At 42.6% G+C, this 23,557-nt stretch overlaps 1 protein-coding gene across 2 annotated transcripts in view; it reads right to left on the reverse strand.

Moving 5' to 3' along the window:
• Positions 1-23,557, reverse strand: part of LOC115592562 (netrin receptor UNC5D-like) — a 201,848-nt gene that overhangs the window by 23,606 nt on the left and 154,685 nt on the right. For both annotated transcript variants that reach the window (XM_030435469.1, XM_030435470.1), the window contains exons 5-12: positions 17,078-17,252; positions 15,819-15,986; positions 12,751-12,915; positions 12,378-12,410; positions 9,475-9,660; positions 5,207-5,356; positions 3,686-3,898; positions 2,785-2,869 (exon numbers count right to left, since the gene is read on the reverse strand). In XM_030435469.1, coding sequence (XP_030291329.1) covers positions 2,785-2,869; positions 3,686-3,898; positions 5,207-5,356; positions 9,475-9,660; positions 12,378-12,410; positions 12,751-12,915; positions 15,819-15,986; positions 17,078-17,252 — 1,175 coding nt within the window. The remainder of the gene's footprint in view (positions 1-2,784; positions 2,870-3,685; positions 3,899-5,206; positions 5,357-9,474; positions 9,661-12,377; positions 12,411-12,750; positions 12,916-15,818; positions 15,987-17,077; positions 17,253-23,557) is intronic.

The following is a 23,557-nucleotide window of genomic DNA, read 5'->3' on the forward strand; positions in this document are numbered from 1 at the left end:
CTCTGTTAATCTGGATACGACCCACAGAACACAATGTGAACAGCTTGAACAGCTTGAATTAATTACTAACTTGCCAAATGTTAATACTTAACATCACTCAATTCTCAGTAGCTGCTGTTAGCGTGGCATGCTAGGCAGGTAGCAAATGAAAAAAGCTACTGGAGGCAGTTCATCAGATTTTGTGCATCTCCCTCTGGAGGCACACCTTTAGTCCCTAAAAGACTTTGATGCATAAAATGATGTCAGTTCACCCTTAATATGTTGCTCAATAGATGCCTTTATGGTTTTGTATGTTTTCCAACTTTAGTTACTTGTTGTATTTTTGTATTGTACGGAATTTTTCTGCCACTCGAGGTCTCTCCGTCAAAACAAACAAGGACATAGTTTGATGAACTTGTGAAGCAGCGTGGCATCATGGGAGTTGTTGTTTTCATTGTTCAAATAAACGACAGATGAAAAAATATCCTCGTGATGCAGGCAGCAGGGTTTCATGGACCAGGTGATGTTATATACACGTTTTAAGTCACATTCACCGACCCCGGAAGTTGAAACGACCAAATGAAATGCATCGTTACCTTGGATACAATTTTTAAAGTTTCTCTGTTTGTAAGCGTTAGCATAACAAAAGGTCTGGTTGTCGCAGAAACGTTCTATATCACATCTTTAATAATATAACAGGTGTCACTGATCGTGACCCATTAGGAGAATTAACGCCCAGCTCTGCAGTTACCTGTCGCTCGGATTTAATTTGAATTAATTCTTTGGCTTATACACAACTAACTGTTTTGTTTCATTCTCACTCTCATTGCTCTCGGCAGTGTCATTTTCAAGTGTTTTTTCTGCAGAAAAAATCTCTAAAACAAGCCGACTGCACACCACCTGCATGGCAACAAATGGCAGACAGGGAGAATTGGTGACTGGCTGGGGAACATAGTGGAGCATTTAGCAGCTTAAGATATTTCCCTCAGGAGTAAGAGGAGATGAACATTTGTTAAGCGGCCAGTGATGCGACTCCAATAATGCTAATGTTGCTGTGTGTGCGCTGATGTGTAAATCAGCAGTTGTTTGCTTACACATTAGCCACAAACATCTCGATGAGGTGATCATAAGGCGGCGCTGGGTTTTTACGGCTAGTGCAACGGCCCCTGAAGCAGCGAAGATAAATGAAGGCAGGTTTAAGGCAACGTTAAGGAAGAGGCTCAGTAAGGTATTGGTTCTTGATGAAGTTGGAGTGCACACAACACAGCACATGTAAGAAGACATCAAAGAACAACCACCAACCGCAATCACAACCAGAAGAAGCCTATTTTCAGGCAAGTGTGACTGACACCACTGAGTTTAGAGTTACCTTGAAAATATGCTTAAAAACTCAAACTCGTGTGAGTCGCATCGTACCAGCCGTATCTTGTCGCACGCTCTGATTCTGCCCTTGGACTACCCGCCGTCCCCCCCGCTGAGCCGGAGAAGATCGCGTACAAAACAACCTTGTAAAAAAAGCCCAGAGGATGAACGGAAAAGCTCTCGCGAACACCTGAAACCGAGCCAGAGCTGATCGATTCCCATTCTTTGCGGGGGAAAGCATCGTCTTATGTAGATGGCCGAGGTTTGAATGGGAAGAAAGGATCCAATTTCTCCCGCGGACTCTGCGGCTGTCAGAAGATAGGCTTTGACTGACAGCTCAGCGGTGCACGGCTCCTGCAGCTTCTTAAACGACAGCCAGAGAAGTAAACAGCATCAGGCTTATCAGAGCAAAGCAGGAGGCTGGAGGGCAGCAGCTTGGCTGAATCGGGGGAGAGTTTGGGTAGGGGAGGGTATAACCAGCCCTCTAACTGAGCTCTGAGCCATAACCTATACAGTGACCTCTGATCTGTATCTCTAACCAGATGACCCTAGGGACTTGACGGTGGGGGGAGTCGAGGTGGAGCGAGATGACGGTTGAATTTCAGATGTCCGTAAATGTCACTTTTGATTCTCCGTCGGATGTAGAAATCGAATTTCATCGAGAAGCGCGGGCGGTTAGCCGTCTTGTAAAGGTGATATCTTGCTAGCAGGGTTTCACACACATACCCTGACACATTGATACCGTCTGCAATAAATCAGGAAACGTGTCCAAAAACTGACTCCCGTCTGTCAGGGAGCTTTTGAGGCTCCGTTGCAAAAGAAGTCAAAGGTATTAGACTCCTTTTTTCAAACGGTTCTTATCTATCATGCCATTTTTCTCCCTCAAGTAATAGCTTTGTGAAAAATCTTGACAAGCAAAGTCACAGAAATAAGATGCTCGCGGGCAGCAGTCATCTAAACTTTGTGGCATATCACGTCGCGGCGAACCAAAAACCGAATCAATATCGCCTATCATCATGACTGCACAATTTTCACCACTCTCACCAGTCATGATGGAGGGAGATATTGTCACAGTTACGTCTACAAACACAAAACAGGCCAGCAGAGTCGAGGAGTGTCTCTTTTCTCTGCTGAGACAGTTGCTTAAGGCAGTAACGCAATCTGTCTGCAGCTGCCAACGCGTTTGTGACACATATGTCCTCCCCTGCAGTTGCTGCAAGATGAGCGAGGATCCCATGCTGGGTGGGAATCTGCCCGCGTCAGGGCGGTACATGGATGCGTACGGCGCATGTGAGGAACCCGTGTGCATGTTTGTTCTCCAAAAAGAGAGGAGGGGATGACGTGGCAGGAGGAGGTGACGAGAGATGCCACGCGACGGGCTGAGAGATTAAAAGAGAGCAGCCTGAGAAGCAGACTGCGCCAGGCTCGCTGAGAGTCCCTCACCTGCTGTCCTCCTGGTTGATGATCATGTACATCTCCCAGGTAGTGTCTTCCGCGATCCCCCCGTGAGGCACCAACAGACTGATACCTGCGGAGAAGGAGGTATATGCAGATCTAGATCAGCACACAGCAAGACACGGACACACACACACATAAAAAAACCCAAAAAAAACGCACACACCAGCCGGGCTGTCGGGTGTCGTTACTAAAGGTGACAGCCGGAGAGGTGACGGCCCCCAGAAAAAAAGGTGACTGAAGCAAGTCCCCGAGGCCCTTGTGAATCAATGCTGCCAGCAGTGTCTTTGTCACAGGCACACACACAAACAGGCTGTCTTTATCTTAGACACACATACTAAATATTCCACTGAATGATAAACAATTACTGCCAATTTACACTGCAGTAGATAAAGCCCCTCGAGGGACAGGATGATGAATGTAGGCCATGGGAGAGAGCTGCCTGAATAATGTGGTAGACTGAGCATCACAGGTTTACATTACGTTACACGAGTCAACATTTTCTCTCTTCTTTAAGTTCACCATACTTTGTGAGTCATTTCTAAATAAATGTAAAAAAAAAAAATCTGCAGTTACTATAGAAAGAAAACATTTCTGGGGCTGAGTTTGTCAGGACACAGCAGTTGGTTAAAAATACAAATGCATTCTGACTTCATCGCTTCAGTGAATAATATATTCAGGCTCATGTTGCTTCGCCGATCGATGCCATTTCCACATTTTTGATGCAGGCCGAACACTTGACAAGGTCAAACACTGCGTCGTCGTTTCGAATCGCGGCAGGCTACAGATTTTTTAACTTCTCTTTGATTTCTGGCTTTGCGTTGAAGGGATTTCGGGCGGACACACACAGGAACACAGCGAATGAACATTTTCTCCGCTTCAGACTCACCTGTGTTAGGCACCACCAGCCTCCCTCCAGCATGACCAAACACCGCGGTCGCCTTGTGGAGAGGCCTGCTGGGAGTCAAAGAGACCTGCGGAGTGAAGAGGTTTTTGCCTCTTCGGCCCAGCGTCGTCCCCACCGCTCTGTAGTCGGGAGCCAGGCCCCTTGGAAATGTCTGAGGGTGGGACATGACATGGTACTCTGCCCTCTCTGCCACCCCTGGAGATGCAATTGAAAGGTCTTTGTTGCAGTCAAAACAAACTCAGATCGTCAATATTAGAGCAAGAGAAAAAAGACGGATATTACATCACTGTAAACAGTAAGAAAAGTATACAATTTTGTTGAACACAGGACGCAAACCTCAGTCCACCATGTGAAAGTCATGTGTATACCGCAAAACCCATCCCACCCCAAACCTGTCCTTTGTTTACCGGTTCTGACATACTTAGTTTACATAATCACATCATTAAAATTACTTATTTAGCTGGAACGTAACCTAACCGACTGTTTCACAGCATGAATTACATAACCTCATGTACATAAGCTCCATTCTCATCGTGTTGTCAGGTACGGATACACCTCCTCCTCAAAACTGACATTTTCGCTCAAAACCATCCCCCCCTCAAACAGCAGTTGTCAAATCCTCGTTAAGCACCAAAACTAGGCTCAGCCAGCCTGTCAAACTTTGGATTTTTCTCCACACAAACTGAAGCAGTGTTCAGGAGGAGCACAACTCTGGATATAAAGAGTTCGGAGAGTGGAGGTTTTTTTATTCTGACTTTTAAAAAAACAAACAAACCCCAAACTCAAGGACACAGTTGTGAGGATTGGATGAAACAGTGTGTGGATCTTCTTTAACAAGTTAAAAAAGTCAGCATGTCCAGCAATCTAGTTCACTAGTTTTTGGCTTGAACTATTACATTACTAAAGAAGAAAATACTCTCTATCAGGGGTAGTGTCATGCTTGTACTCTGTCCTCATCCTCATCCTCAAAGCCCTTTTTCTCTTGTGACAACAGAAGTGAATTGCACTGTTGGAAATTACAAAAGCTTCGCGGCCGAACAGAGTTTAAAAGAACAAAGTGGCATTTCGTATTTTATTCGGCCTTTTACAAGAATTCTCAGTTTAAAAAAAGATCAGCTGGAAGCATAACAAAGCCAGCTGGAGACTCTGAATCTACATGCAACAGTTGTCACTTCAGCCAGCAGAGATGACGGTCCACCTCTGTCGGAAATCAAGGAGCCATTGTTTCCAAAATTACCGCCAATTAATAGTGCCGAAAACGCTGTGAAAGCGCGCTAACTAAGGGGGACTAAGTCAACAGGCAATTTGCAATGCCAGTTGATTTTCCACGACCATTTTCCTCAGATGACAGCTTTCCAAGAGATGGCGTGAGGAGAGAAAACCGGCTCAAATGAAGATTGATCACCCGTCAGAAGAACTCTACTCTTCTCTGTAATTATTTGCCTCTTCAAAATAGTTTGACGACCTCCGACACGGGCTTTCAAAACATTACTACTTCCTCACCTTTGACCTTGAGATCAGGCAACGGGTCGAGCAGCGAGCGCTCGGCCATCAGCTCCTTGTCGATGGAGTCCTGGAAACACATGGGGCTGGTGTAGGTACGCGACACTGTCAGATCGGGTTGCATGGATGAATTAATAAGCAGTGGGTTCGCTGAAAAAAAAAAACCCAACAAAACAGGCAAATTACTGTCAGCAATTAGACGTCTTTGAGCAACGATTACATTTCTGGAGAGCGACACTTCAGACTCGACTGCCGCCATCAACGACAGGAAAAACAAAAGAGCATGTCATGACAATTAGTTTTTATCCACCTGTGAGCATCGCTATAATATCATCGCCATGGAAACATGAATAGCGTACACCTCGCTGCGCCGGTGTCTCAATTAAAAGTGACAAAGGGCGAATAAGAGCGGCTACGGTGACCTGATGTAGTGCTTCAATTTGATGTCACAGCGGTTCAAAACAAATCTGTGTCACAGTGTTGCCACTGAATTAGATTACATATTGATTTATGGAGATTATCATGGGAATGTTTAACTTTATCTTTACGTTTACATTCCGACTTCAGGGAGGTGCAGGAAGATACACGGGTGATGCTGAATCAGTCACATACAGCAGCCGTGTCATGTGTTTTGTAATAAACTCAGACTCACAGTGCGACCCTGCGGATCAGTCATGAAACACAGCGCAGCTCGGTTATTATAGCATCAAACAACTGTATTAGTTATCGTGGGGTTATAGAAGATAAGTCGATTTTTCTGTAAAGTGATGCGATTTCGTGATAAACGACTCGTCGGCATCGTGTCAGCGAGCACGACAACGGAAGGCACGGCTGAGGAAACAGCACGGAGCCTCCTAATGAGCAAAGAAACGAAGATTGCCAATTTATTTTGTCGGGAATTTGTCGAGCTGTTTGTCACAGTGACTCATGATCAAGGACGTGACTGCTTTAAAAAAAAAGACGAGAAATGAAATGATTACTGTGTGAATACTGCAGGCTGTAAACGTATAAGGAGAGGAGGACATGTTGGATTTTTTTTTTATTTTTTTTATGAAGGTCTGGCCTCCCCTATCAACTGGAACAGGGACCGAGATTAAAGCTGCGCCTGCCTACTGCTGTGTTATCAAAATGAACTTTATCGCACCCTGCTGAGAGCTGTTGCCGTGGCGACCCGTAATGCCAGCCTTGTAAAAATATGCTTCAATCAGCAGGGCAAGGAAAAAAACAAAACACAAACCACACTCCGGAGCTCGGATGTTTTTCTGTGTTTGGACGCACGGGACTACAGAGGCACTAATAAATTACATTTTTTAATTTTGAAATCATGAATAATTTATTGATGTTTTGTTATAAGTAAGATAAAACTAAAAGCAGCCAGTAATGCCACAAACCTTCCACCCTGATGAGGTACTTCTTGTCAAACAATTTGCGCAGAAAGAAAATGTCTAAGTAATAATAGATTAGAGTTAAATTGTACATTTGTTTAGAACGCAGAAATGTGGTTGCTACCACATGTTTTCCAATGAGCCCTTTATTGCTCGGGGCGTGCTGATGTTTGCAATAAAGCAATAAATGCATGCTTTGCGTTATAGATTAGGCTCTATTCTGTGTGTTATTGGACGTTTAGTGCACCACAGCGCAGGCAGCGAGAATCTCCACAAGGCTCAAAGTGAAAAAACTGAAACATTAAATCCAGTCATTTTGGGGCCCTAAAGCATTTTGAATAATTGATGCTGTTGTATCACAATGCAAAGAAATGTATGCATAATTCATACGTACACAAATACATACAAATACAAAACTGGGCGGCTCGCTGGCATGTTCTGCAGTTTTAATTACACAGAGTGACACGATATGATGACATTATATAAAATGTGAGCGCAGTTATGGTATTTGAATGAAAATAAAGTGCACCATAATTAACAATGTTTTTGTGCGCGTGTTTTATGTTTTTGTCACATACAGAGAACACAGATAAAACAAAAATGTGTCGTTCCTCTCTTCTTCATTCGCGTATAGTTCTAACGTGTGGAGGAGAGTGAAACTTAATTTATATCTTCAAACTTAACTCGATTTTCTACAGATTTCAGTGTTGTTTGGCTCATCAAAGTGATTTGTCATAGATTAAGCTGTGTTTCTGTCATTTCCTGCTTTATTTTGAAGTTACTTCCTCCTGTGTCACGTCTCACTTACTATTTCCTCCCTTTGTCCTTTTTCCCGCCCTTCTTGCTCTATCAGTTAATCATCCCTTGTGTATTTAAGTCCTTGTCTTCTCCTCTCTCTTCGTCCGCTCTGTTTCCATGAGTCTGCTGTTTTGTGTTGCCCTTGTGAACCTGTGTTTCCCTTTCACATCTTCCATCTTCTGTTTTTGTTCTGGTTCACGGTGTTGTTCCTGGTTTGTACTCTGTCTTTTGTTTGTACTTTGCTCTTTTTGGTTTGTACTTTTGTTCTTGGGTTTCTGGAGTTTTGCCATCTGCCTTTTGTTTTCTTCTATTTTTGGATTTTTCTGTTTTTATTTCCTTCTAAAGCTCGCTTTTCGTTTAGTCACTCATTTTGCCTGTGTGTCTTGTGTTTGGGTCCCTTTGTTTAACCTCAACATGTTTAAAATAGCGTGATAGCAATTGAAGGTGGGAATAACAGCGACTATGGATACTAACACAAAAAAAACCCAAAAAAGGTCAAACAAACAGGAATTATGTATTTATTCACTGCATTTTGGTGTCAATTTCACTACATTTGATAAGCGAAATAAAACAACTTACAAAACAGCGCATAGAGTCTTAGTTTAGAGCCTCAAAGAGTGAACAAAGGTTTGCCTCATCAGCTAGGACATAAGACCACTCGCCTCTGTTACAGCTCTGATACTATTGCGGCTGGCGGATCAGAGGCAAGGCCAAACAATATTACAACATATTAAAACAAAAGAGAGTATAAGAGGGGCTACTGACTGCAACGTGTGTCCAATGTAAAATTTGCGATGAACTGGCACAAAGACGAACAATTCTGAAGTTGAAATGTTTAAAGGAAGGATAAAACTACGCCTTGATAAAATATTTCAAATATGTAAATTAATTTTACAGAAATGTTTTCTGCAGGGAGTCGTGAATATGCGACTCTACTGGAGGAGGGATCTGATAAGATCACCAGAACGTGTCAATAAATATAGCAATTTTCGGCACTAATGTATCGTTAAAGACGCACCCGACGTGATGCGATATATTGCTGTGCTGATATTCTGTCAAACCCCTAATTGCAGTTGTAGTCCTCAACCTCCATCATTTCCATTTTGCTAATTTATAACATGACATCAATCAAATCCTCATATTTTTGCCCACAAAGCTCGTGATTAACGATATGTACACAAAATGCATAATTAAAAATCTTAATTAGAAATTTCAGCAAGGACACAACCATGGGAAATGCCCTTTACACTGGACTGGTTTGTGTGATTGTGTCTGGCCATTCTCAGAATGAAGATGAACCCATTTTGCCGAGGTGGATGCAGCCGCACGGCCGAGGTTATATTTATGTAAATGAGGCACTGAAGGGCAATTTAAGTACTTGTCTTTAACTGCTCCTTAGCAAACCTCTTTTGACAAAGTCAAGCTCGAAGAACATTGTTTGGAACCTTTAAATGGTGAAGAAATCACAATCAGAACTCCTTTCATGCACGCTGAGCTTTGCCTTCCCCCCGATTCCTAATAGAGATTTAACACAGCGCGGCTTCAAATGCAAATCAACACACACGTTTAAATGGGGATGAGCACAGGAGTCTATACTGGGCTGAACCATAATTAGCACCCACAACTGTTGGGTCTACCTACTGTTTCAGGTCCTCCTCTTTCAGCTGATTAAGTACCTGGAGCTATCATACAGCCGCAGGAGTGATAGGTGTGTTTCAACTCTCCCCTCTAATTTATGGGCTGTGCTGAATGTAATTATACAGGAATCAAACAGCGTGCACATCATAATTAATTAAATAAATCATCCAACATGGCACCAGACTCCTAGTAAATTAACCAAACAGCTGTACTATTGCAGATATTCAGCATATTCTGAAAAAAAATGTCCACCTCAGGATTCGATTGGACTGTTAGAGGGGGAAACGATTTCAGGAAGCATAATAAATGGTGTGTATCTGATCGTAGAAACCCAAAATTCATTACTTATCGTATCATTATCTCACAAGTATTTCGTCCATTTTTACTTCAAGCTTGCTGCACTCTGTGGCATCAGTTTAGGTGGACATCACAGAGTCACTGGCTCACCTTGACGAGAGGTCTTGAAGCTGAAGGACTGGAAGCCCCCGGTGAGGGCCGAGGAGTCGATGACATCAACGCCGTACTCGCTCTGGCTTCTTCGGTAAAGAGTGACAGCGATGATCAGAAGCACCACCGTCACCACCCCTGCAGCGAGGCCTGAATACAAGGCCACGTCACTGCTGTTCTCCACACCTTGGAAAGTAAGAGTGAGTAAGAGAGAAGCACATTTTTTTCAGCGACTTGTGCACTGCGCTTAATTAGGACGCGAGGAGACATTTCTCTCTCCCGGAATAAACTGGAAAACTGTGCTGCAGAGGAACATCCGCTGAATTAAAGTTGCGAAAAAATTTTTCATAGGAGGCGAGTCTACCTCGGTTTCAAAACTACTTTAGCGCCTGTTCTTGTTTTCCGTTCCTCGTCTGCCCTGCCTCCTGATGCACAGCTTCATTGTTCCATCCTGGAGTGTTAAAGCTGCTAATGAGGAACCTCGGAAGCAAGGCGATTATAATCAACCCAGCACCTGACTGTCATTTCAAACACTGCTTGGCTCTGCTGTTGGAGGCACTCTGCGTTCCACTGGGATAATGTGACAAAACCAATTCATTAAATTAGCTCATCGGCAATGATTATGCTCTATCTGGTCCCACCAGTACTGCAGCGTCCAACTCCACAAAGGGAAAAGAAAGAGCGGGAAATAAAGGGGCTGCTAGCTTATTCTTAAAAGATAATGAGATCTGCACTGAAACAGGACATGCTGCGAAATCCACTAAGTAGCCTGAAGCTCAAATGGGGAGAAATGGACAAAATATGCAAAGCGGCATTAACAGCTACAGTAGCAGGTTAATTGAGGGCTTGGGAAGTTTTTGGCAGCCTGGCTGCATTCTTTTCCCCTGTTTCTGACAAACAAACATACATAACTGTGTGAAAGGACGAGTAAGGAGAACATGTCCACGTAGCTTAGCAGGAATCAAATTATTGTTGTCACTGCGCAAAATAAACAGCAGTAATCATCACGTAAATGGCCTATTAGCATAGTCAGCAATAATGCATGAAACAATAACTATACAGTAGTTAACCACTGGCTGTGTGGCTTTGAATTCTTTACCTGATGTGTTTAAAAATAATGGTGTTCACAGATAATTAGCACCGAGACAGTAACGGTTGGGAGCAGTTTAAAGAATTGAGCATCACCCGTAATTATTTAAAACAATTGCACCTGTGTAATAAAGTTTAATTGAGAGTTGCCTCTTTTCTGATGTTTTTCACGGACATATTTAACCATGTTGCAAGGAAGATATTTAAAAAATCAGGCCAATAAACTGCATAGATGTTCAAATATAACAATCAAATATAGCACAATATAAAGGTGTAATTTGTTTACCTTAATTACACGGCAGTAGCAGCTGCCAGGAAAAGAATCCTTTCATTTTTAACGAGGATGAACTTTGCCAGGCGTAAACCGAAACACATACAGATTTCAATCTTTTTTTTTAATCATTGAAGGTAGCTTGTTTATATCAAAACAAAGAACATGAGCTGCAGGCTATGAAAAGTTACCTTTCAAGCCACAAAAAAAGGCTATGATTTTGAACACTGCTCGATTATTTCTTTGCCCAGTGAGCTGTCCATTCATAGGTTGTGGTATGCGGACACCTGACGTTAGCTTGGGACCAGGGTACAAAGTCATCTTTTTGGTCCACCAGTCAAATGGACAGAGAATTTTAACAATTCACCTGCCACTCAAAAAATGACCATTGTATTTTTTGGGCTGGTGAGTCGAGCAAATCTTCCAGCCACATGCATATTTTACCAGCATCTGGCTGGTGGCTGTAGCTCATTCGGTGCCCTTCTTGCACCACCACAGGCCCTCTGTGACACTCGCCAAAAGCCAGAGCCAGAAACTGAATAATGCAGATTAACTAGGCGACCAGACGCATATTTTACCAGGAATTCCTGTTATAGAGCGCAACAGCCATCGACATGTTAGGTGATCGGCAAATCACTGTTTACTCACAGCCTACTCAGAGAGTGATAGAGTGGAACAAAGTATATCAAGCTCGGCTGTAAGGAATTTTGAGATCACGGAAACTCTAAATCTAAGCACTTTCAAGGACCCCTTTAGTGCTCAGTAGAAACACTTTCAAGGTCTTAACTGTTTTTTTTTTATCCAAACACTTTCAAGTACCCTTGCCAACTCTGTTAATTACTGTTAAAGTCCATCAATAATAAGACACAAACTAACTTTTCAGTAAGAGTCAAAATGGACGCCACTGGCGGAGACGACGCTCACTAAACGTCACACCTACAGTCTGGAATGCTCCCGGCGCGCCTGGAAAGTGACTCGCTTTCAACAGAAATGCATTTTTTCTTCTTCATCTGCTGAAATGCACGCCAGCAACGAACTGAAGAATGACTTGTATTTTCCACTTAATATTCATACATGCTGTCAGTCACAACATCTGTATCCAAAATAACCCTCGCCTCTATTTTTAAGTTAAGGGAGACTTTCACGATGAGTCATGCACGACGTTGTTAGTTTTCACAACCCCACCTGTCAGAGGGATTTATTCCCGTTTTTCATTCCGTAGCTACTTTCCAGCAATCATAATGAAAGTGTTGTTTCCTGTTTTTAGCATAATATGCTCTCGTTGTCTGGCTGAATATACTTCTCTCACTTATTGCCAGTTCACCGCGCTGAATCGGACGAACGACTGCCGCTGATGGTCCCCAATAAAAACACAGTGTTGGCACCGTTCTCGCTTGTCAAACGTGGACTTTGTTACCTCGCATTTCCGACAAACAGCCAAGCATCGGATGAAACAATGATGACACTAAACGAGAGCAGCGAGGCCATCGGAAAACAGTAATACAGTATATCTTGAACATAACACAATAGAGGAGAAACTCACCCTGTGGCTTCACATCATGTATCAGCTTTCGATCTGCAAAGATGAGAGACGAAAAAGAGAATTTCAAAGTTTCTCTTTAACCTTTTTGAACAATACGAGTGTTATTTGATTACTGCTTGCGTATGCATCCGTGCCTGTGCACACTGTCTGTTATGTACGTGGAGTGGATGAATAACGAAGACGGATGAGGCTGCTGCTAATGAGCGTGATTATAATGACGATCATGATCTGGCCCACACTGCCAAAAAAATTGGGAACAGTAAAATCCGTAATGACACAGTCCCCGAACACAATGGGACTGACAGTAAACTACCCCCCCCTCCTCCAGTGTCATGAATCAGTAGATGGAGATGCTGATGCTGATGTTACCCACTCTGTGTGCAGAGGCCGCCAGTGCAGTTGTCTGTAGCCACCGCCACCCCGTCGCACAGCCGGCCTCCATGTTTGGGCTCCGGCGCCGTGCACTCTCTGCTGCGCTGCCTCTCGCAGTCCGAACTGCACACCGACCACTCGCTCCACTCTCCCCAGCCGCCATCCACTGAACGAATCAGATACAGATGTTAAAACGAACACAGGGATGCACATCTGTAGCCACGTGCATAATGCATGGGTCGCACGCGTTGTCGACCCTCAATTCTACGCGGAGATGTGTGAACGAACACGCTCATACAAGCGAAAGTACAAACGCATAAATAAAATACGGGGGGGGGGGGGGGGGAAAGATACGCAGGCAGAAAAAAAATAATAAAAAAAATCAACTGACACGATAAAGATGCTCACTTCTCTTCAAAAGACTCCAACATCAAGGCGAAGTGGATTCGCTTAAAAGTTCTCCGGGACTTTATGGAAAACAATTTCAAGGTAAGAGCTGAACTACTATCTATACAAAAACATTTTCCTCCTGCGGGGCGCAGAAATGTTTTGCCGTCTTGCTGACTCGGAGCACAAAGACACCCTGCTTATGCCACACTCCATCAAGTCTCCTCTTCCCACCTCCAAATGCTCTAAAAGTTCCCCTTCTTCCTGCTAATCTAAACGCAAATGCACGCCGTTTATGTTCAAACTCAGATGCGGTAGAAAGAACTCTTCAGAAGGAGGCGTTTGGCAAAGAGGAGATAATATTTAGAGGAATGCACTGCCTTCCCCTGATAATTTTTTTTTTCTCCCACTTAAACCTGATGAGCTTTTTCTTTTATTCTGGTGCTGTGGTTGAAATCATAAATTCGGGCTTGTCTGGAAAAAAAAAAAAAAAAAACTCTTGGGTGGAGCAGATTACACTGAAGTTTTGATAAGTGGAACCGCTGCTCTGCATTTCACAAGCTAAGCCTCTGCTTGTTTGTTCTTTTGCTCAGGTTGTCTTTATCTCTCTCTCTCTCCCCCTCCTCCTCCTCTCCCCATTTCCTATTTAGTTTCTTCTCATTTGCTGTTTAATTAGGCTCCACTGCATTAGATTCCAGATACAAGCCGTCGTCAGTATCAGCAGCGGAGACACTCACGGTGAAATGTGACTGAACGGAGAGGAGACCGCTGCTAAACTTCTGAAGCACGCCTCCGGCTTTTTTAAACAGATTTTTCCTACTTTCCAGGCCCGACACAGTTCTCTGTTCATTCCAGGTGCCGAAATCAACTTACAGGGACTTTAAACTCTCGTGAGTAATCAATTACAAAGACCATTTGGTTGCCTTCACTTTCTGTCACTTTCGCTTTAATGTTGTGTGGCGATACGTTTATGAGCAGAGAGGAAACGCTCCCCCGCCATTAATGCAGTCAAGGACGCGCTGACATTGGAGGATTCTTAAAAAGCCGGTTGGCAAACAGAGGCGCTTTTAAAAGGAATAGTTCAACATTTTTGGGAAACACACTTGACCCGCTTTTCTTGTGACGAGTTTGTCGGTTGAATAAGAAGATCTGTGTGCTGCGCTACTTCTGAGTCAGACATAGATACACTGACTACAGAAGGTCAATGCATCCGGCTAAGAAAGACTTCCAGGATGTTACTCCTCGTAAAACAACACATATTTGTTTTGTTACACTTTGATTTTTGGTACAAATTGAAACAAACAAGGCTTCGTTGTTATTTTTTTAAATGCGGGATTGCGTAATGACATGCAGATGCAGCCAATCTCCTTAATAAATAATTAAGCAGCAGAATATAAATAGCACTGAGGAAATAAATAAAAAAAAGAACAATATATCGTATTTATGAATGAAATATTGATACTGTGTAAATAATACACATATCATGGAGATGTTCGGCCTGGTACATGTTTTGTTTATGAGTCGATCTTGTTGCCTTTCTTGCTATTAACTGAGTCGTTGATAGTCATTTTGTACATGTTTCTACGCTCGCACACTCTCTCCGCCTCCCTACATTTGTATTGAAGTTAAAGATATATTTGATGATCCTTATCATGAAGATGCTTGGCCACAATAATTGTGTACTGAAAATCCGTTGATGGATGTGTATAAACGGATGTTTTTCAGAGGCACACTTCAAACTCATGGACATGAGAACTCTGTTGTTTCAGAGTAAAACGCCCCTTTTCTTTTAAACAGGCATCAAACAATCCCAACTAGTCTAGTGCTGATGTCTCGGTAGCCGACTCACTAGCTACACTAGCAAACATTACATGAGTTGTTGCTGATTTGTGCCATGACAGTCCCACATTTTGATCTCAACTTCACATTCCCCCTCCTTTGATGGCACATGCTGCCTGAAATGTGTGTGCAAATTGGTACGGCTCCTCTAATATCAGTGCAGGCTGACAGGGTAGGAGCACGGGGTGCTAATGTTAGCCTATAAAGCTTGTCTACTGGCCAGGTAGTGAAGCAGTGCTGTCTTTATTTGATGACTTGATTGAAGCTAGGAACACGCCTGAAGGCAGCATATTGGAAATGTCTGATCATGTCTGTTTACATAAACGCCACAGACGACAACTGGTGAGACATGAGGGTCTCGTCCCAATTAATGGGGAGGGATTTCAACCACCACCCCTTGTAATTCTGTTCTGAAGGAGCAAGGGGGCACTAGATAATGAGGGGTAGGGGTGAAAAATTGGAAACAGAATTGAGCCATAGTGTTGGAAGACTGATTTTAATACCTTTAGACTGAGCCAGACAAGCTGTTTCCCTCCCATACTTCCCATCTTCATGCAAAGCTAAGATAATGGCCTGCTGGCTGCAGCTTCATATTTCATGGGCAGATATTAATCTTCTCATGTAACTCCTGGAAAGAAATCAAATGGGAAGGCTCCTCCAAAAAAAAATAGTGCACCGTTCCTTTTTTTTCACAGTATATTTCATGAATGTGTTGCTTTCAATGCGCCCGAATCTCAAAATCTCAGCGTCGCCTTGAACGCACCCCAGGAGTCAAATGACAAACTGAAGAGTGTGAGGTGCAAGTACAGATTTAAACGTGGAGACAAACTTCCTTGTGCTCACCTGGACACAGTGTGTTGCAGGTGCTCTTCTGCACCGACATGCCCTCGCAGAAGGCTCCCCCGTTGAGAGGGGCTGGATTGGTGCACGTGCGAGAACGTTTCTGCACGCCGCGACCGCAGCGTACGTTGCAGGGGGACCAGTCCGTCCACGATGACCAGCCTCCATTCACTGTACGTGTCAAAGAAATGAAAGGGAGGAGATGCAAGAGATACAACCGAGAATGAAAACTGGGACAAGTAGTATTTTCTGTCAGTGGAAAGAGAACCACGCTGACAGCACAGGGGTTCACTTAGAGAGACAATGAGCGTCTTATCATGGAAAAAAAGTCTTTACAAAGATGATCAATGGTGTCTTCCCTTCTTCTTTCTCTGATTTGTTGCCTAAAATAATGCACTATAAGCGACTTATCCGCTCATTTGCTGTCACAGCAGAAAGAAATACTGTGCTTCGCTATTGGACATCTGTCTGCGGCTATCAGGAGTAGTAAAGCCTGTCAGAGACTTCATTAGCATTAAGGAAATTAATGATTGATGGGCCTCAACAAAGGGATTTCAGAAAGAATTAGATGAATTCCTACAGCCGGTAAATGTCCTCCCTGATATAAAAATAAATAAAACTAACAGGATGAAAGGTCAGTAAAACAAGCACCGAAACACTCCAATTAACAAGGTGTTCCTCTGGTGCGAAAGGGAGGTGGTGCTAGCGTGACATTATAATTTCACTTATTCTCCGTCGTCCCTGCAGAGCTCTCTGTGGGGCTATAAAAGAAAAAAAAAAAAAATTAGCTGGAAACAGTCTCGGCTAGCCTGGAGCTTTACAGAGCGTTCAACACAAGCGTTTAGTGCTGGCAGATAAAAGCCGGGGAATTGTGACAGCCCACGTCAGCTGCCTCCACCGCTATTAATTATTGAGTTCTTGTAAATATTGTGCCTGTGTCTCCTTGTGTCTTACACACCCGAGAGATCACTTGCCCATTACCTGCTCATTAGACTCTCGTGTGAATAAAGACCACACGCTGCGGCTGAGCAGTGCTTTTTTTTTGCATTAATGTCGTTGGGGGAATTTGCTTATGTTGCCAATTTGACAGCTGACCTTTGTGGGAAATAATTTGAAGGAGAATAGAAAGCAGTTTGATTATCTGTTAAGCTTAAGGAGTTCTAGTTGTCATGCCTTTTTGACTGAGGCAGAATCTAATTCCAGACACATTTCTTTATAAAATATAACCACCTATATTGCATATCTTGAATCTGATACCTTACCGTAGACTACAACAGTGGCCGTGGCGCTGCGTCTCTTTGCCACAATGTTGTTGGCGACGCAGGTATAGTTTCCGGAATCAGAGAGGCGAGCTTCGGAGATGATGAGATTGTGGTCGCCTCTTGTCTCAACGACACCTTCAGAGCTGAGGGGCTCTTCATTTTTCAGCCATTCCACCTGAAAATAGCAGAGAAGGCAAGGTGAGTGACATAAACGTTTTTTTTGTCTCATGTATCCACCACAGCCCGATCAAATGAGCTTAACTCGGCTAGGATAAAGTATTTTGATGGATTATAAAACTGTATAAAAGTGAATTTCATTACAATGTTTTTCATAACTAATTAAACACAGCTTTCAGCTGATGTTTAACCATTTCTCACATACTTTTAGCGAATGATTAAACTGTTTATGCATTACTCTTACTAGCATTAGCTATTTCAATAGCTTAACACTTACATTTAGCTAACTATTTAAACTATTCAATCTAACGTTATGCAACAGCCTACTTTAGGCTAACTATTTTGAGTCTTTATCGATTACTTTTAGGTGGCTATCTAAACTGGTTAATGTTGTACCTAAGTTTTGGCTAACAATCGGTTTCCATTACTATTTCAGCAATTCATGCCAACAGAATGCATTAGCTTACTTTCAGCTAAACTATTTACTTTTACATTACCTGTAGCTAACTATTTTAACCGTTAAAGCTAATGTTATGCATTGTTTTAAGCTAACTGTAACTGCATTAGCCTACTTTTAGCTAAACTGTTTACTTTTACATTACTTAGTTTAGCTATTTCAACTGTTAACTCTCAACTAACTTCTACAACACTCAGCTTATTTATCATGCTAACTACTTTAAGCCATTTCAACTGTATGGCTTAGCCAATATCACTATTACCCAACAATATCAAAACTGTTAAGGATAATTTTTAGCTAACCAGTTAACACCATTGGACATGACGTATTTCAACCATTTAAACTTCACTTAGACGTCACTACTTCATCTGCTAGCATGCTAACTAGCTTCCACACGCTCTCATTTGCAGCATGATAATATGTTGTATTGTGTTTTCAATTTGTAATCAGATTTGCAGTGTTATATCACCTCACAATGTTTTTGTGTTGAGTCAGAGTTTATTTCTTGAGTTTGTGTGAAGTTCTTTAAATGTAGGCTACACCCGCCGAGGGGCGAGCACCCCTTGCTGGGAATCACTACATTACATGATCACTAAGCCGTTTCTTGTGCGAACCACCATGTTGTCCTCGGGGTAAAGCTCCTCTGGAGTAAAATACATTGTAGCTGCTTAATAAGATTGATATGGTTCGGACATCTTGGTGTAATCTTGGTCTCAACAGCTCTGTCACATCAGTTACAAAGTCTGTATTCTACCATCTTCAAAAGATAGCGAGAATCAGAGGATTCATGTCCAAGCAGGACTTAGGGAAACTAATCCACGCTTTCATTTCCAGCAAGTTACATAACTTAAATGGTCGTCTCTCAGGTTTTTCCTCTCAAAAACTCTTAGCGCATTCAGAATGCTGCTGCCAAAGACCCAGCAAAGACCAAGAAAACTGAACACATCACACAATTTCCCAGGGCTCTTTCACTGGCTTCTAGTGTGTCAGAGAACAGAGTTTAAAGCACTGCAGCTTGTCTATGAATCTCTCAATGGCTTTCAAAAAAATCTGTCGTTTCAAATATTGAACCCTCTCCACCTTTCGGGTCATGCCGCAAACTGTTCCCAGAGTGCAAACCAAACACGGAGAAGCAGCGTTTAGTTACTCTGCAACAGATAGCTGGAACAAACTTCCAGAGGATGACTTGCATCAACTTTGACCACCTTCAGTTCAAGTTAAAGACGACGATGTTCTGCTTCAGCCATAGAATGTCTTCTTTCTTCTTTTTCCACATAATTTTTCTCATCTGCATTTCAATGCTTCTTTCTTTGCTGTTTTAAAAAAAATGTGCAATGCAAATAATTTTGCCTTGCCCGTTATTCACTTGGAATAACAGTGTTAAGAAAGGCAGTACATATTTACATACATATGGCAGTTTTATATTTTACATTTGTTATGTTTCAGCGATGTTGAGGTTGAATCATACACAGCTGTTACGCAAGATTATCAGATTGAAACAGATGCTGTGTTGACACAACGCTGTAGTAGTTGGAGCTGAAGATACAACTCCATAAAGGGAGGGAGTTGGGGAAGGTGGACGGACGAAACAACGACGGGACTTATATTCAGAGGCCCAGTAAATAACGTAAGTCGCTTAGGTTACATAGGTTTGTTTGTAATGAAAATCACATAAGTTACGTAGTGATCAAAACCCAAATCATGATGTTTTCCTAAACCTAACCAAGTAGTTTTCTTGCCTAAACCTAACCAAACTGTGACAGTATGATTAAGGTCATCGAAGACATCTCCATACTTACCACTGAGGGTAATTTGCGGAGCATTTTTCTCTTTATCATAGAGGTTTTAATATGGTTCATGAAATCAGAGGGCTCTAACCGAATACTGAGATAAGTTCTTGTATTGATGTAATTCAAGATTGAGCTGAGGAAAATGTGTGATATCATTCCTTATACAGAGAGCGTGTTTCTTTTTCCTCTGAACTGTGGCGTTTCTCGGATTCCTCACTACATTTATTACGCTAACAACCACATTGTTATAGTAAGATAAGGGGTTTGTAGGAAAGAAAGGTGTAACATGGCTGACATCCAGTCGGAGGGAGTGATGCAGTAGGGCACGTCTCCTATAGTTACCAATTCAGTGGCTGCGTGGTGAGTGAAAGTAATAAGGAACTACAAAATAAAAGGACGTTCTGTTGATGCTCCCCTCCTCGCATGACCGGCCCTGTAAATTGCTATTAATGTGCCACTGGCTTGAGCTTTTCATTGAGAGAGACGAGCCGGGGCACGAGGGAGTGGGGTTTGATTTATGGCAGTGTATTTGAGGATTAAAAACTCCGCCCCCACTGGGAGCGCCGTGTGTTTGTGCTCGAGTGTGTGTTTGTGTGTGTGTGCGCGGAGAGTGTCCATTTGCCGAGGGAATACAACAACTGCCAACAAACTCAGAGATTGCTTTGCTCTTTCGAAGCACCCCTGGATGAAAAAAAAATTGAGCCGGGAAATCAATAAATCAGGAGTCATGTTGTCACAAATGTTTTTCTTTTTTTTTTTTTTTTTTCTCCTTTTGATGGCTCGAGAAGTCTTTCATCATGTGCCTTTAATTCAACTTTTTTTTTTTTTTCATCATTTGGCACTGCAGCTTTCAATACCGAGCCAAACCAGCCAAGCCAAGACTGGTGGGCCGCTGCTTTCGGTCGTTCCATCAATGCTCGTCTTCATGTTTTTTTTTGCCTTTCACTATTTCACACCTTCAATCTCTAATGAACCCCTGTGTTACCGTCCATGCTCCACAACTGCTACTATCAATTTACTACATTAGGGAAGCGGTAATTTCCAATCTTCCATGCTAGAAAAATAGAGCAAGGTGGTATTTTAATCATAACAATAATTCTGCCTTATTTTGTGGTCCATCTGTCGGCCTGTTTGCCTAGAAGGGCCTCATAGTCTTATAAATATATAGTACAGTCTGTTGCACGGTTCTCCTTCCTCTGATTGCGTAAAGCTTACCTCCTCTAATCGACTGGGGCTCTATCTAGTACCCTGGAAGTAGGGAATTAACCTTGCAGCCTCTCTGCAAACAACTGCAGCGTCTTCTTTGCGAAAAAGGATGACAGAGGTGAGATCTGCTGTTTTCACCGGGGGTCACATTACGCAGAAACGTCCGTGTATTGCGAAACAGATTCTCCCCTCAGAGGCATCTCTAATGTCAGACTAAACATCTCTAAAATGCACAACTCTGAGGGGGCTGAGTTCATTTGAGGTCGAACATTGGTAAAAAAAAAAAAAAAAAAGGCAGGCGGCCGGGCGGGCGGGGGAGATGAGGCAATTTTTTTCTCCAACGGGGAATCAGGGTAGGAAGCAGGTGTCCAATAAGGCAGGCAGTGGGGTCGTAACAGGAGAAACTGAGGCAGGCAGAGAACATGGCTGGATCTGAAGGACGATCTGTCGGGAGATAAATGGATGACTGGGCCGGTGTATGTATGTTACTGGGCTCATGTGGAAGTGGGAGGTGGACTGTGGCATATTTACCAACCAATTTTCCCGGGATACTTCCCATTTTTCATTGCCCTCTCACAGTTCTCCTGTATTTTCTCCTGATTTATGACAAATGTTTTTTTTTTTAGTTATTGTAACCAGTTCTGGCTCCGTACAGCCCGTAGTTTACTGTTCTGTTGCAACTCATTCCCGTCAGTGGGAGCACACATATTTCCAAACATCGTGGAGGGAAGATTTCATGTTCCTTGCAGACAGTTTTAAAGGAGAGGGGAATGCATTTTGCGAAAAAATGCCATGCTGTCAATCACGTAAATCATCATCAAGAGGCTGAGGGACACAGGGCAGCGGCTTGCACAGACTCTACTGGGCAGGAGGAAGAAATGAACATTGACATATTTGTTATCACGTAGTTATTATCATTCCTTAAAAGTCACTAGAAAGCAGTTTTTTTTTCATGTCTCAAGGTTCTTTCCTTCCTAGAGCGATGATTTCCTGTTTTTTCACGGACATTTCTAAAGCAAAAGGGCGTGCATTTTGTAAAATGAGCCACGTCAGCTTTCCTGTCAATCAAGGGGGGTCACACGGCGTCAATCTTCATCAAGGTAATAAAGGGCAGCGGTGTGCACGTTCTCTAAGGAACAGAGGGGGAAAACAAATTTACTGAATGAATGAAAAGTGGTGAATATTAGTTTATGCCAGAGATTCATGCAAGCCAGCATCTTGTTATCGGAAGGTTGCTGGTTTGATTCCCCTGATCTGCATGTGGAAGTGTCCTTGGGTAAGATACTGAGCCCCAAACTGCTCCTGATGTGCTGGTCGGCACTTTGCATGGCAGCCATCAATGTATGTATGTATGTATGAATTACTCTAAGTTGCTTTTTACAAAAGTGAATTACTGTGCACTGTTTTCTGAGAATTCTAAGTAAAAATGTGATTATTTTATAACACAGCAGGCCCACTGTTATATTACTCTTCTTTTATATCCTCACTCAATAAAATGCAGCCTATTTTTACTCAACTGCATGCCCAAGTTGTTCTGAGGTAAGAGGAAGTCACATCCATCAAACGAGATGAAGCTATTGGTCAACGAGTCTTCGATAAGAAAACTTTAATTCAGAGAAGTTAAACGTTGTAAGGCCAGTTTGGCAACTACGAACATTGTTTAATTGGGTTTGAACACTAATTGCTACTGTTCGTCTATTCAGCACATTAACTTGTATGATATCAAATAATTTAAAAAAGACACCTTCATTTATTTCAGAGGAAGAAGACAAAAAAAAACGCCAACTAAAACTGAAGGACTTTCCTCTGCAGGCAGCTATAAACAAGTGCAATAGAGAAACTTAAATCCGCTGAATTGAAAATTAACCCCTCAACCCTTTGTTCTCTCTCGACATGTACTCAGACGGGACGCATATTTATAGAGCAGTGCCAAGATTGAACTTGACAGCTACCGAGATTCAACCATTATGTTGCGGTAAATTAAATATATTTCAACATTTAGTGGATAATGTGTCACCTCATGAAACACGGCATGGAAAACCAAATGCATCGCCCGAAGCCAAGGCAGCAAAACGTGCCACGCTGTATTATATTGAACACATTCTTTTCAATGACAAATCTAATTTCTATCACAAAGTAGCCAGTAAAAAATTAATGAGCACAATATATTCGCGACCACCAGCTATTTTGCAGCAACTTTTCATTAATCTGATATTAAAGTGATGCAGGGCGGTGTTTTTTACTCGTTTGCCATGTAGCACGGAGACAGAGCGAAGTCATTGGTGCGCGTTAAATCTGTCGTACTCGTGAATCTTTCGGCTAATGGGGGGGGGGTCAACAAAAGACCAGGGGTATTTTGCTTTATAATAAATACAATACAATTAATGAAAACCTTGGTACCCTTCAAAAGTTATCTGACAACAAAGGCTGAATGTTATCCATCAAATATATTCCTATCTTCGGTGTAGTGTTGTCCACCCCTTGCAGGCAGCCTTTCATTAATTATAAATCACAATAATAAAGAAACACCATCAAAGATGAAACATCTGTGAAATGCCCTCCAAAGTCTTAAATCAGGCTAATTGAAATGACACGGCTGGTATCTTTTTATAAGGAGGCAGAGTGATCAAACTTTCAGAACTGTTTATTACAGTAACGCTGACCGAAGGGGAAGTGTGGGGAGAGTTACTGGACTCAGAGTTTGGATCCTGGCCCAGGAAATTTACCACCTGTGACTTCGGACTTAGCACACCTGACCGACCAACCAGCTCAGCGCACATCAGTGTCTCAGGTAGTTCATTACGCTCACGTACAGGAACTGACCGCAGACCACCCTGCCTGACGGGCGTC

The sequence above is a fragment of the Sparus aurata genome, chromosome 12, assembly GCF_900880675.1.
Source record: "Sparus aurata chromosome 12, fSpaAur1.1, whole genome shotgun sequence".
Lineage (NCBI taxonomy): Eukaryota > Metazoa > Chordata > Actinopteri > Spariformes > Sparidae > Sparus > Sparus aurata.